A 15929-nucleotide genomic window follows, 5' to 3' on the forward strand; every position below is an offset into this window, starting at 1 on the left:
GAACTGTTTGTTGGTTGGGGTGCAGGGTGGCGGGGGGGGGGGGGGGTGGGCGGGAAGGGGGGACAGAGAGTGTATGTATATATGTGTGTTTACGTATATGTCTATGTTTTGGTGTGTAAACTACTGTTAGGATTTTTTTAACTTAAAAGTCTTGACTTGTTCATTTTATCAAAATAAACATTTCAGTGATACTACACTGTCTAAAACTAGTCAGCTGCAAGGTATACTGCAGCAGAATGTCACCAGTTAACAAAGTATTCTGAATCTCTTGCTTCTTGTATTATTTGTTGAGTCTGCTTGGTTATTTTGTGGTGGTGACAATTAGGTGTTTTTTGATTTTTTGTTTGTTCGTTTTTAACAATGAAGGTAGTGTGCTGGTAGATGTATTAATGCAGGTTGCAACAATGTAATTAGTATGTGCAGAGGACCCATACTTGCCTGTGGATTGTTGAACTACTCTATTATAGAAGCAGCTTTATAGATATTTGAGATACATGTATTTGAGATTATCCTAATCCTGAAGTGTTATAATACTAATACAATTGAATTGAAGTTTTCAATATGTATTGTAGAACCAGTGAATAACAGGTTGAAGGGGACCTGTGGTGGTCATCTAATCTGATCTCCTAATTGAGAGAGAGTTAATTTCAAAGTTAGACCAAGTTGCTGAGGACCCTAGCCAGGAGAGCATATAAAACTTGCGAGGCTGTTGATTACCTCTCTGGGTAACCTCTTCCAGTCTATAGCTTCTCTGATTATTCTTTTTTTCCTTATATTTAATTAGAATTTCCTTTGTTGCATATGTATCAGTCAGATATTGGCTTTATATATAGCTTTAAAAGGTAGTTTATTAATTTTTCCTGATATTCACATTAATAATATTTTTACTGTGAGCGTGACAGAGCACTGGAACAGGCTGCCCAGAGAGGTTGTGGAGTCTTCTTCGCTGGAGACATTCAAAACCCGCCTGGACACGTTCCTGTGTGATGTGCTCTAGGTGACCCTGCTCTGGCAGGGGGGTTGGACTGGATAATCTTTCGAGGTCCCTTCCAACCCCTAGGATTCTGTGATAAAGTAATTAAAATTTGTAATGCTGAGATTTAAAAAAAAAAAACCAGCATTCTGGTTATGAACCATGTGAAACACCATTCTGCTGAGTATGTTTTCAATTATACTGTTAAAAACTTTGCTGACACCAAATTATGAGAGAGTGGGATGGTAATAGGTCTGGAGGTATGTTGTATTTTTTCTGACATTGTAGCAAAGCTCCTGTAATGTTCCAGTAGTACTTCTCAAGATAATCACCGACTTTCTAATGAAGCTACACTAATTTCATCGAGAGTAAATAATTTTCAGTTTTGAAATTATCATACAAATATTTTGCAGCTGTAGCTGTCAGACTTTGCTAATTGACTGCTGTGCACCACCTTTAAGTCTCTTATTCAACAAGCAGCATTAAACAGTAGTTTCAAATGAGGTACAATGTTTTACTAGCGTAAGTCCAGGAGAAACAAAATTTTGTTGATATGCATGTTTTTACTCTGTCACAGTGGCTAGAAAGTTTCATATTGTAAGTGTAACACCATGTTCACAACAACATGGTTTTCCAGTTAGTGTTGTGGGAAGTGAAATGGTTTGTGAATGATATCCTGCACTCTGATTCCTGATTGTGCAGCTCTGTGGTTTCTTTGAATGAATAACATGGAAGACAGTTCCTCTCTTACTGGTTTTTGAGGGGTGAAGACCATACGTTTTCTGTAGACCTTATGAGCCCTCGATTCAATATACCCATTGCCCACTGTTCTCTCATCCTCAGAAGCTCTTGCATAGCTCTTATGACTCGTGCTATGACAGAATGAAGGTATCTTCAGCAGCCAGACTCATATTCGTCAAGTCCTTTCAAAATGTAGAAAATTGCCTGTTTTGTGATTATATGACGACTATGGAAACATAACAACAACTACGTCATATATTACATATAAGCCTAGTAAAACAGCTTGTCTGTGACAGTGGGAGGTCTCAGAAGCACTGCAAAGAAGTGCAAGGAATTTAGTTTTGAGTAATTGTATTTCTTTATGCCTGGAGAAATTTGTTTGAGGTCTTGCTGGAGTGAGTGGAACAGCCTGACATGCTCCCTGCTGCTTAATCCATGCCTTTTCTGTGAATTTGTAGCCCTCTCACTGTGTGTGAAGGGAGGATGCCTTAGTTTCAAAGCATGTACATTTCCTGTGATTTCACAGTGTCGATTTTGCCATTCTTTATCTGAACAGTTGGCCCCAAAAGTGGTACTAGTGCCATTATTCCTAAACATTTTTTTTTTCTACAGGCACTAATATCTAAAAAGTTTTAGAATTCTTGAGCATATTTAGACAATTTCTTCTAATTTTGACCTATTAGGTCAATAACTTACAAGACCTATTTCAAAAGCAAGAAAAACTTACGAGTTTTCTAGAATCCTTTTTGCAGGAATACTCTTAACATATGGCAGGAAATAAAGTCCATTTTACTAAAGTAAGTCACTGAGCCAGTGTGTCAAGGAAAGAAGGGGGAAAAGTTCCTGGAGAAATAAGACAAATCAAGGTCCTTTGGATTTTCAGGTTCTAAATAAATGATTGCCACCATCTGCCTACTCAAAAGGCAAAATAATAATAAATCTAAAAAGTACATATAAAAAGGCTTATTCTGGGAAACTTCTTGCCTGGAATGAAACTAGCTGTGTTCTCAAGGTTGTGTACATGTTCACCTACAAATACAGATATTCCCACCCATCAGACATCACCAGTTTCTCTTTTATCTCTTTGCTTTGTTGACATTGCTTTTTTCTCAGATCTGAACTGCTTTTTTACATGTCATGTGTTCTTTTGTTTTCCTGATTCCTTCACCTTTCTTTCTGTATATTTTTTACTTTTGTTATTTTTGCATTTTTTAATTTTTTCATTCCTGTTTGCATCTTGTCTGCTTTTTATTCCTCTCTCTGCCCTTTTTCTCATTTTCTATACAGATCTGTGAAACTTCTCTCCCTTTATTTCCTTTGTTCATCACCAACAACCTATCTCTTTTTTTCTGAATCATTGCAGCTACTTTCTCCTTTTGCCTTTTAAAAAAATTTCCTCTTTCCTTTGAACTTTCCCCCACCCTAATTTAATATTTATATTATATATTTTGTTTTCCTTCTCTTCCACTACAGAGCTGATGATAATGGAAAATTCTGTGGGGTTAAATCTCTTAAGAAGCTAGTGGCTTGGAGGTTTTCCATGGTGGTACACAATTCAGGTGAATTTTAGGATAATAATATAAAAGGCATGAAGTAAAAAAATACCACATACACAAAAAGTCAAACCACACAAAAAACCCCAACAACAAACAACAAAAAACCCTGAGAGAAACATCTAGAGTGCTAGTCTTAAAAGGCTTGGTTTCAGTTCCACACTTCATTGGAAGCTTTCCATTATTATAAGCACTTCTGAGCTAGATTCACAGCCATCTGTATTATGTCTTATTTAAACCTGTACTTTAATTCTCCATCTATAAAGTACCAAACACTTTAACTTCTGCTGTTACAGTAGTACTGGTATTTACTGTATTATATATTAAGGGTTATGTGATATCCAAATTCGGAGCATCTACATAACTTAAGTAGGTGGGCAGAAAATTTAACTCATGCCCCTACTGAAATGGCTTATGCAGAATCATTGTAGTGCTGCTGTGTGATAGTGATTCACTCTAACACAGCATCCTTTGCTCTCAAAATTGCTATGAAAATAAAGGAAGTGAATCAAAGCAGGCTTTGTATTGCTATTCTGGAAGCAGTTGTGGATAGAAGGTATCTTTCCTGGTACATTTTCACCAGTCAGGTTAGTAATAAACAGCTAAAATACTAGGAAACTTAACAAAATTTTTTTTGAAAAAATTATAAAATGCAGTTTTAAGAAACTATTAAGTTAGTGCCTTTTAAATTGCAGAAGGGGTTCTTAGTGAAAGAAGTAGTTTTACTTAAAGCAGAAGTATGGAAAAAATAATTATTCTACTAATTACGTGATCTTGTGTATATCATCAAATGAATAATTATTGAGAACTTAGAGGGTGTTCCTGTATCGCTTTGAAAACTTCGTTGTTGTTTTTTTTTCAAATAAAAAAATGAATGTGCCCAAAATGAGTTGCAAAAATAAAATATTTGAGAAAATGATACACGTAACACATTGATCTTGCTTTCTATTCATGCTTTCTTTCCTAATTTGAGACCAAATAGAATGAGAGCAGGAAGAGTACAGGAATATTAGCTGTTAGTTGCAATGCTTTGCTGGGAATTGATTTTAGCCATCTGTGGGATCTTTTTCACCTTTTCAGCACTTTATTCTGCTGCTCAGCTTCTGTACGTTATACTGCAGCTGTAGAAGTATTAAACTTGACTGAATTTTGAACTATAATTTAAAGTTAAAAATGTACTCAAATGAAGTATAGAAATGACAGGAATATATGTTCTGAGCCCACATCCAGCTGCTATGGTCCAGAGGTATGAAGGGGATGCTAGTATGCACACACTGTTCAGAAGTGGGGATTCTCAGAGTCCTGACATGGTTTACAGTGGGTACAGGTTTCAAAGCTTATAGCTTTCTTGCTCTGAATTTCTCTTAAGCATCTGTAAATGCTGGTGAGATAGCCAAATTTGGGCAAATTTTCCCACAAATTATAAAAGGCATTTCCGTGTCACTCAGGCGCTCTTTAAGATTTCAAAGCCAGTTGTCACTCACCTTCAGCAGGGAGGACTTCTTGTGTATTTTAAAATGGTGGAAAGAAAAAAAAAAAGTCTATGAATTTATTTAACTTACTCTCTTTTTGAAAGTGGTATTTTTCTAACAATTTTGATAACTTAGGAAAAATGATCAGAGGTGCAAAGGAGTTAGCCAACATAGTGATCTGAGAGGTAGTATAAAGGAAAGTTGGCTGCTTATAAAAACAGTAAAAGTTAAACCACCAACTGAAAATAAGTTTTTGTACCTAAGAAGGTGAATGAATATGCTTAGTAGAAATTATGCTTTACCTAAGGAAATATAATTATGGAAAGAAAGGCAAATAAACTTACTATTTCAATTTTAAAGATGACTGCTCCAGAAAAGCTTTAGAGCTGGATGTAGATCTCAAAAAAAGAAGAGCAAAAATAAAATAAAACAAACACACATAAAAAATAACTTCCAGAAGCCTTGTTTTATTGATATATTTGCATCAATAAGAGATTAAGATATCGAACCAATAGGATTAATCAGTATTTAGCTGTATTTTGGACAGCTGGAAAATATAAATACAGGACCAGGTATCACAACTCCTTCCTAGTCAAATTCATGGAATACTGTATAAGGAGTCATAGAATGATACTTAAATTGAAAGAAAATTAGTTCAAGAGATGCTAATGTATAATTTTCATTGAAAGACGACCAAAATATTTGGGAAGGATACAAAAGAATGTCTTTGACAGTTAGTTCACTATAATGCTTTAATAATGTATTTGTAGTTCAAATATTCTAATTTGGGCTAATTTTGGAAAGAGCTTGCAGTTTTTCAGCAGTGCATCACTTTTCTGTATTGCTCTGTAAAATTGAATGAAAAATTGTAGAAATCAGAAGTGCTCTAATAGATGCAGAAAAGAGCACATTTCTATTGTCAGCAGACAAAACCAAGCTGTAGATCTGCAGGCTCATTATGTAAACAGGTAAATAAAATTAAAAAGTTACTATGTGAGTATCAGTAGCTTCAGTTAGTCTTCAGCCTTTCCTGAGGAAGAAAATTGAAGTTTTAAGGATTGAATTTAAAGATAATTCAGCAATTTTGGATTAGTTTTATTAAAACACAGTTGACAATCTTTTTATCGCATGAATGACCAGTAGAATTAGCCTTAGAAGGTGAGGAAAATGCAGTGCTAAGAACTTAGTGTGATATCAAATGTAAATGTCAGCAATGCTGTTTTGATTTCTGCTGGCCTGGGATGAAGCTAATAGTGCATGGATTTTTCTAAATGTTAGGTAACAAAGGAGAACTATTTTTTTACTAAGGAAGGAAAAAAAGAAACCCAAACAGATATGAGTACTTTTTTGTTTGACAATGAGTTGCCTAATGTAGAATAAAATTCAACTGTGAATAAAAGTAGAAAATGTGGCAAATACAAGAAGAAAACTGATAAGTTGTTTTTTTTCCAGTTGTCCATAGTGACCCCATACCAATCCTATATACCCTTTTTTTTCAGTAAGCAAGACTCATGCCATAACTCTTTCGAAAAAGATGCAGAATAATGCTAAGATAATTTATTTCATTGTGAAAGAATGGGGTTTTTTCCTCACAGAAATGCATGTAAGCTTTTCATTCTAAAGGAAGGGGAGCCCTGAGGTTTCATTCAATATTTAATGTTCATATTTTATACTCCTCATAATGTGGGTTAATTCAGTCAACGTAATATTTTTGGGTGGTAGAAAAGTTCAAACATGGAAATTCCAGTCGGACTGTCTGTGCTGCATACCAGAAATCTCTAAGGATATTTAATCATTCAGAATAAGAAAGGTTTCTTAAATTTTTAAACATGTAATTCATTTTATGTTTTATTTAAATTGTCTTAACATTTACATAGAAACCCTTGAAGGGCTGAAAACTTGAGATTTACGTTAGATTTTAAAAAAAAGTAATTATGAAGTGTATGTGGAGATATATTGGGGGAAGAAAAGGTACTGTTTCAGTATGAAGATATCCCGATAATTACGAAATCTGACTAAGAAAAATTATTAATGTCTATAGTGATTATTTGTTTTAAAGGAACTGGAAATTAGATTCCCAAAGAAGTTTTGCAGTAATGCTGTCTCCCACAATAGTATGAATATTTAAAGAAACTCCAAGTGGCAAAAGTGTAGTTTATTACTCCTTAGGAGACAGTGGAATTAAAACCACAAGTATAGTTTCCTTTCCCATATCATAAGAGTTGAATGTTCATGCAATTACTCAGAAAATATGGGCTAAGAAAGCTTATGTTTGTGCTGCTGCTGACAACTTTTGGGAAAATTAATTAAGATAGCAAAGTCTAAACATTGTAAACAAGGAAAGGAACATCACCAGGTTCATGGTGAAATGTACAGTCTAGCATGGTCCACAAGGTGCCAGGACAGAGAGGAGAAGTGAGGAGCATTGGGAGCAGAAAGTTCAAATAGTAACAGAAAATCTAAAGAAAAATAATTTCTTACAGTAAGTTCATCTATCTTTAAACTGGACAAATGACTGCAAAATTTGTGTATTTTCTCGTAGTTACCAATCGTATGTTCCAGAAAAAATACTCATTTTGACCATGGTTACTGTGTCATGTTTTACTAACAGTCCCTCGAGTTGGTGGCAAGAATATGTAGCCTCACCCCTTGGCTTTTGGTCAGTACCCTGTAAAGGGACTTATGAAACCAGATGAACCTTCATTGTTTAACAAACAGTATTAAAAATAAGATCTTTATTTACTTCTGACTAAAACGTGCTAATGACAGTTTACATGCTGTAATTTCTGAGTGTACCAGCAAAATGCTAATCTGTTTGGTTTTGCCAGGTATTTCACTTATAATTCAGGCTTCTTCAGCTGTTGAGCAAGGACTTTATTGTTACCACAGTATGAGTGTTTTCCCAGCCCCCTACAGAAGGCTGAAAATTTTAATTAAAGCAGTTAACCCATAAAAGATTGACTATTCCAATCTGCCTGTTGACAACAATGCACTGTGTGCTCCATTTAGAGTTTACTAAATATCTGTTAATAACTTGGTTTCACTTGTTCTCTGAGAATGCACCATGATTTCACATATTTTGGGTAGAAAACTGAATGTGGGATCTTCATCCCTTTAACTTTCTTTGTGTCATTTTGTGGTTGGTAAGAACCTCAGAATAGACCTGATTTGGTTTATCTGATTATTCCTTTCTTTCAGGTTTGTGATATGTGTTGGCTTGTTGTTCACCCTGTCTTGTCCAAAATGATCTGGTAATTTAATATGATTAATTTTCACTGGGGAAATTGGCAAAATTTATTTCTGTCTGGTTTGGGAGCAGTAAGTTTCATGGAAAACTTGCATAGAATTGATGCAACAATTCATTTTAGATTTCAGAGTAAACATTTGCTTGGTAAAAGTAACTCTTTAGCAGATGTTCTTAGCCATGTTCAGTGGTCTTCAGAAGGTGTCCTTTGGCTTCGCCGCGGTATACAGGTATGCAGAAGTGTAACTGTGGAAGTTTACACCTTAAGTTAAAGGTACAAGGTGTGTTATAGATAGTGGTTCTATACGTAAATATGCAGCACTTCAGAGCAAGGCTTTCCTTTCAGTTCCAAATGTTTTTCTCCAATACAATTAGTGATAGACCAGCATGCCTTAGCAGGTTTTTTTTCATTTTAAACTGATACATACGCAAAATATTGTTAACAAATGGATTATTTATGTTTCTTGTTACTTCTATGTAATTTTAAGGAAAATACCTAGTATCAGTATTCACTTCTGTCTGTGTTATCATGTGTCTTTGGTATTGTCAGTCATCAGAAATATTTTCATGTCGTTCAAATTTGCAGTATTTTCAGAGAATCCTAACATGAAATGATCATTTTATTTGATCATTTAATGAGGGGAAGGGGAAATTATTCAAAATTAGATGTTTTCACTTTAACAATTCATTTGAAAACTGTGGTATTTTTATTTAAAGAAGCCCTGTGTTCAGAAACAGTTTATGCCTGTTTAGGCAGAGATCTCCATAAGTTTTTTTAAACCCACTTGGCTGTTTTAAGAATCTACATGCTATTTCTGTTTGGTAAAATAAACTTTCAGAAATAAATAGTTAAAACCAGCCCCAGTGTTTCAGCTTTTTCTGAGATTTTTTTGAATCACAGCTGGTTAATAAGAATTTTATTTTCTTCACTTCTTCCCCACCTACATTAAAAGTATCTTTTGTGTCACACAGCCTGTGCAGTTTTCCCATAGGAACATATAATGCAGTTAATGAAAGTGAAAAAAGTGAGTCACACAGTCGATTATTTACTCATGTAAGACAATAATGGTGTTGATAGTTACCCAGACATGCTTTCATTTCTTTTGATTGTGGAAAAGCTAGGAGGTAAAAAGTCCTTGCAGACTAGACTACAAGTGGAAAGAAAGAAATTCAGTGATAGCTATGTGATAGTTGCTGTCTCATTTAAGGCTGTTTGTAGCATTTTAGCAACAACGAGCTGAAGTGTTGTTGCTCTAAATTTGCTAGAATATTCAATTATATACATTATGAAAAGGAAGTCCTGTCTTCAGGTTATCTAGTGTGTATGTGTGCGTGTGTGTATATATATACATATATATATAAAAGCTGCTTTCCCAGATCCCTCCATGTTCTGCAAATGCAGCTTTCTCACTATTCCTGTGTGGCAATTTCAGGATTCTGACTGTCCCACATAATTCCATTTTATATGTAAGGTTTTCTGTGTATCTGCCAGACTGATGACTGTTTCAAGTATAGGATTCCCTGCCTGCTCTTTCCTTTCCAGCCCTATGGGACTTGGAGTTTCAAGAGTTAGTGGCACTAGGCTAACTAACAACAGTAGACCTTTTGCATGAGTGTAAGAGGGGCTTGGGATTACTCTCAGTGGTAGACTGGCTCTGATGGGTTTATCAGAGAAGATTACTGACCGTGGTATCCTCTGGTAGGAGTGCTTTGCATTGTTTTAATTACTCTTTTGCCTTAGCTAAAGCTACAAGCAGTTCCTTTAGGAACCCAGTGAGAAGTCAACTAGAGAAGAGCCATGCATTCCCCAGTTATCTTTGCAGCCTATGTTTATCTGTGCAGGAGATACCGTGTCCATGTTCTTCCCAGCTTTGGGGATCTGCAGTGCACATTGCCTCCCTCCTAGCCAACACGTCTGGGTTTGCTTCCCATGGAAGGTGTGCACTGCAGCTGTGATGGTTTGGGCTTACATCAAGTCCCAGAAGCTGTGAAATGTTCCTGCATTCCACAGTCATTCCTAGACTTCCAATGAAAAGGAAAGCAAAAGAGAGCCTCTTGCAAATACTTTATTTCCCAGTAGAGCCACATTACTGTGTTTTCAGCCTTGTGTAAAGGGTAACTGTTATGCATAATCTGTTTATGTGATAGGTTGAACAACTGGTATTACCTCTGAAGCAGTTAGAAGATTGATGTACTTGGTGAGAATATAGGACACAGGCAGGGAAATCCTGTATAGAAACATTTGATGATGAAACTAAAATGTACCACCTTTATCATGTGGAAAAAAAATATTCTGAAACCAAAGCCTAAATAGTTTGAATATTAATATTCAAACTTCCTTGTTTGGTAGTTTTTTTTTCTGTGAATGGAAGTCTGACATCAGAAAACTGTTGCTTTGAAATTTTTGTGTACAAGTTAATTCTACATGTGAAGAGACATCGAAATCTTCATTAAAATCTCTATGAAAGATGTAAACAAAATGTGAAAAGGTTTTACCTATGCTTGATATTCCTTTCAACTACTGCACACATTGCTATCTTTTCCCAACTTCAGTCAATTGTATAATGCTGCATAGTAAAATATGAGATAAAAAATTAAAATGTAATTATTTTTAATTAGCTTTATGTATCCATAGCCATGCATTCTTGAATAGATAACAAGGATCTACATCCTTGTAGATGTATAGCTACATTTCTTCCTGTCTAGCTAGTGTAAGTGAGAAGCAAAGATGGCCAGCTTCAGGTATTCATCCCAAGCACAAGATTGCTCATTGTCCATTTTCTACTGTCTTCAGTGACTGGACCTAATGTCTAACTTATAGATGCTGATCCTTAATAAAGAAACTGAGGCACTGATTCCCATGTTAAATTCACTGGTGAGCAGAGTTCACTTGTGTGAATAGGCTTGTGCCCATCTTTATTAGTGCCTTATTTGTCTTCAGAGTTCAATTCAGTATCTCCCTGGGTGAGCAACAGCATGGGAGGTAATCAGAAGTTTGATACTATGGCTTTAGGCATTTTGTTACCTTAGCACCTGCACAGAATATGACTTAAGATATCCAAAGATTTTTGCAAGGTAAGCATTCCTGAAATTCAAGCCTAGAATTTTTTTCATGTCATATTTGTACTGTATTTATTATATATATATGGTTTACACGCCCCATTCTGACTATATTTCTAATACTTTGCTTTTTCCCACATCTCTTTGATCTGAGAGAGCATTTGTCTTCCTTTTGAAATCAATATTTTTCAGTAGTATTTATTATATAATTGAAAACGTAAAGTAGAAAAAAATTACACTTGTAGATTTTAAATACTCTGTCCATGTACTTGGACTTTGCGTTTTCCAATGAACCATTCAACAGTAAATAATCAGAAAGTAAGTAAAGTATTTTCACTTAATTCTCAGCAAACTGCATTCAGAGGATGAGAAGAACACCTCCACTAGATGAACTGCAGCCGCCTCCATACCACGATGATAGTGGTTCTCCTCATCTGTCATGTACACCTTCTGAAGTCGGAGACAGTAAATGTGAATACTCCCAGTGTAGCAACAGTCCAAGATGTTCGTATAAGTGCCCAAGTGAGGGAAGCACGGGACATGAAATAGAAAGCTTTCATAACAAAGGATACGAAGAGGATGTACCAAGTGATAGCACAGCTGTCCTTAGCCCAGAGGTAAATGAAAATAGTTGAGTGTTCTGAAGCATATTGCAGTGCAATTGTCTGAGAGATATTTTTTTTTTTTTAAATAATCCATGTAAAGAGATATGAACAGTAATCTTGCAGCTCATTCATTAAAGAAAACAACTAACTTTGTCAGAAAATATTACAGTAGGATTTCAGATTGTTATTTATGGCATCTTAACTTTCAAACAAGCTCCTAATAAGAGTGATTTTTTTTAAAACAAGTTAGAAAACTCACACTGGGAAGTGCAGAGTTTTACATTTGGGGAAGAACAACACCATGTCCCAGTACAGGTTGGGGGCTGAACTGCTGGAGAGTAGTGTAGGTGAAAGAGACCTGGGGGTCCTGGTAGACAGGAGGATGACCATGAGCCAGCAATGTGCCCTTGTGGCCAAGAAGGCCAATGGCATCCTGGGGTGCATTAGAAAGGGTGTGGTTAGTAGGTCAAGAGAGGTTCTCCTCCCCCTCTATTCTGCATTGGTGAGGCCACATCTGGAGTATTGTGTCCAGTTCTGGGCCCCTCAGTTCAAAAAGGACAGGGAACTGCTCGAAAGAGTCCAGCGCAGAGCTACGAAGATGATGAAGGGAGTGGAACATCTCCCTTATGAGGAAAGGCTGAGGGAGCTGGGTCTCTTTAGCTTGGAGAAAAGGAGACTGAGGGGTGACCTCATCAATGTTTACAAATATGTAAGGGGTGAGTGTCAGGGGGACGGAGTTAGGCTTTTCTCAGTGATGACCAGTGATAGGACAAGGGGTAATGGGTGTAAATTGGAGCATAGGAGGTTCAAGGAGAATATCTGAAAAAATTTTTTTACTGTGAGAGTGACAGAGCACTGGAACAGACTGCCCAGGGAGGTTGTGGAGTCTCCCTCACTGGAGACATTCAAAACCCACCTGGATGAGTTCCTGTGTGATGTACTCTAGGTGACCCTGCTCTGGCAGGGGGGTTGGACTAGATGATCTCTCGAGGTCCCTTCCAGCCCCTAAGATTCTATGATTCTATGATTTATGGCATCTTAACTTTCAAACAAGCTCCTAATAAGAGTGATTTTTTTAAAAACAAGTTAGAAAACTCACACTGTAAGAACTGAAGTTAAAATTGTTATTCTTTCACATAGCTTATTGAACAACTAAAAAAAAAGAAAAGCTACTAGAACTTTTCAAACTGAACACCTCATAATGTAAAACATCTTTTATGAAAAAAAACAAGCCAGATAATTTTTTAAAATTGTTGATACAGTGATTTGTTCAATTTAATTTTCCTTTTCTGCTATCAACTGTAATGATAGCTATTTATTTTTACTATGAAGAAATAATATTTTCTGACATGTCTTTTCTTGAAATGTCTGTAACAAACAGTTACTGCACTAATATCTACAGATAAGTCTACATTAGTTATGTCATGTGCATGAGTGTCTTTTTGGTATAGGTTTGTCTTTTGACTCTATCTGAAGTTTTGAAGTGCGTATTAGGGCTCAGTCCTGATGTGCCAGCAGCTGTTTCTGTCTTGGTAGACCTCTTGGTAAGTTGATGTAGCATACCTGAGGTGTTGGTGCAACATCTGGAAGACCCACTTGCTAGGTGAATGCAAGGTGTTCCAGTACCTAACTGTCTATATGTTACCTGATGATCAGGTAGGACCACAATCTATATGAACTTCTTTGCTGGTAAAGACATAGTGTGTACACATGGTCCTCAAACCCTAATGGATGGCAGCAAATCTAATCCTGGTTCTTCCTCTTTGTGTACCCAAAAAGAAGTGAGAATATTGCCAACCTTTTTACAGCCGCTTAACGACCTGAAGAATGAAGCTTTCAGAGGAATGAATTCCCATGGCCATGTAGCAACCAGTTTAAAACAAAAGTATAACTTTTTTTAATCCAAAAGGCTCTATTACAGCATTTGTTCATGTACATGAACAAGCATATCTTTGATTATAAGAAAGTACACTGGAAAGAAGTGTTTTACTGACTTGGAGTAATTTATTATATGAACAGTGGGTTGACCTGTACTTGTAAATATTTAGTGTTCCAATGTCACTTATCAAACTAGCTGTTTTAAAAATACATGGTTTAGTAAAGCCATGGTAATTTGTGGCATATTTATAGAACTATGCAAGAGCTGCATGTGCAAGTAGGTGTTGTAACTCCTGTGTTTGCTGGTATCTCACTGCGCTCTCAATCACTATCCAGCTCTTAAAGCACTGTAATATGTTGACTTAAAAATGTGCATATGCTCACAGTAAAATAAGGTAGTTATATCTTAACAAATGTGTATGTGTTTTAACATGTGGGGCACAGAAGCGGAGATCATGAATACAGCCTAATTTAGTCTGAGCTCTGTCTGAATGGCTCCTGGCTTTTGGCTATATTGGCCAGGTAAAGTCTTTTGATTTCTTGGCTGCTAGTCAGCCATCTCCTCAGGCTTTCAATGTTTAATTACCTTGTTTATGGAATGAACAGAAAGATCATAGTTGCTTCATATTGCTTAGAGAAAGCCATGTATTTCCAGGCTAGATTTAATAATAGAATATGACAAATAAATAAATAAATTCAAAGCTGCTTTTTCTTTTTCTTCTTCAGGATATGTCAGCTCGAGGATCATCTTCACAGCTTCCTAAACCTTTTGATCCTGAGCCAGTAGCTAAATATGGCACACTGGATGTGACTTTTGACTATGACTCACAGGAACAGAAGCTTTTGGTGACAGTGACAGCTGTCACAGACATTCCCACATACAGCAGGACAGGTGGAAGCTCGTGGCAAGTACACCTAGTTCTTCTCCCTATAAAGAAGCAGAAAGCAAAAACCAGCATCCAGCGGGGACCGTGCCCTGTCTTCACAGAGACATTCAAATTTAATCACGTTGAGTCTGAGATGATTGGGAATTATGCAGTTCGCTTTAGACTGTACAGCATACGTCGCATGAAAAAAGAGAGGATTGTGGGAGAAAAGATTTTTTACTTAACAAAATTGAATCTTCAAGGGAAGATGTCGGTGCCAGTGATACTGGAACCTTCTTACAGTCTGTCTGTGAGTATTAAATGAGGCGGAATAAGAATACAGTGATGTACAGTGGCCTGAATTTTGTAAGAATAGTGTGTATATTTATAGAGTCATCACATCCACTCGATTTTTTTCAACAGTCATAGCCCCATATTAGCACAGTGATGATTTCCTTATAGCTTCTGTAAGTGCATCTGCTTTCTACCTGCAAAAGCTGCCCATATTTTTCTTTGCAATTACTGAGAAATGTCCAGTTTATAAATAGGGATATAGTGGTGAATATTTGTACATAAACATACATGCCTATATATATATTTAATAGTGTAGTTTTTACTCTTGCTACCCCCAGCATTTCAATTAATAAAACCCACTACACTGGTGAATGCCCTCCCTCTGTTGCAATTAAATCTTGGTTGCAATACTTTATTTTCTTTCAAGAAAGAGGAAAGAGGAGTTTTGAAAGCACAAGGCCATTTTTAGTAACTTCAGGTTAGAATCTTGTAAATAATTGATTTCTGGTTCAGTCTGAAGTGAAAAATAGTGTGAAAAGTAGTTCAAACTGAAAAGGATCTTTCTCTGCTGAAAAAGACACCTGCCTGTCCCCAAAAATAATTTAATATTTTTAATAAACCAAAGCAACAGTAGTTAAGTGTAAATCTAGGTATCACTATGAAATAGCACAAATCACTGTATAGGCAGTAATCAGCTTCTCCTTTTTTTATTTTGTAAGTATTTAAGTCTGCTTTTGTGTAGAAAAAGAATGTTTGTGTTGTTGTGGTCACAGTTTCCTACACTAGGAATGCTTGAATGTTGCTTTAAAGCTGCATATGTGCTCTTGAGGAAAGAGAAGGTGATTTAGCAAGGACATCCTTATTTCATATGTGTTCGGTTGGTTTTTTTTAAACTATCAATAAAAGAAAATACTATCAATAAAAGAAAAAGACGAGAAAGAAAGGAAAATATTTTTTCAGGTGTAACAAATTCATTAATTTGTTCTGCATTTTCAGAGAAGTTTTAGGTCAATTGAAATTCCATTTCTTTTGAACTTGATTATTACAAAATACAGTCAAAATAAGATGCCACTGTATTTAATTACTAAATTGTTATTTAATTACTAAAAAGATAATAATTAGACTTAGTAAAAGCAGAGACTAAAACTTCGCTCTCATGAAGGATCAACTGGCGTTAGAACATCTTTTTTGGGATTCCTTAAGAAGTACAAATCAGTCTATTCCAAGGATGAAGTGGTTCACT

The 15929-nt window shown here is 36.0% G+C and overlaps 1 protein-coding gene across 2 annotated transcripts in view; it reads left to right on the plus strand.

Moving 5' to 3' along the window:
- Positions 1-15929, plus strand: part of SYT14 (synaptotagmin XIV) — a 61486-nt gene that overhangs the window by 25283 nt on the left and 20274 nt on the right. For both annotated transcript variants that reach the window (XM_010000899.1, XM_010000907.1), the window contains exons 3-4: positions 11392-11660; positions 14253-14702. In XM_010000899.1, coding sequence (XP_009999201.1) covers positions 11392-11660; positions 14253-14702 — 719 coding nt within the window. The remainder of the gene's footprint in view (positions 1-11391; positions 11661-14252; positions 14703-15929) is intronic.

Source organism: Chaetura pelagica, unplaced genomic scaffold (genome assembly GCF_000747805.2).
Source record: "Chaetura pelagica isolate M959 unplaced genomic scaffold, ChaPel_1.0 scaffold161, whole genome shotgun sequence".
Taxonomy (NCBI): Eukaryota; Metazoa; Chordata; class Aves; order Apodiformes; family Apodidae; genus Chaetura; species Chaetura pelagica.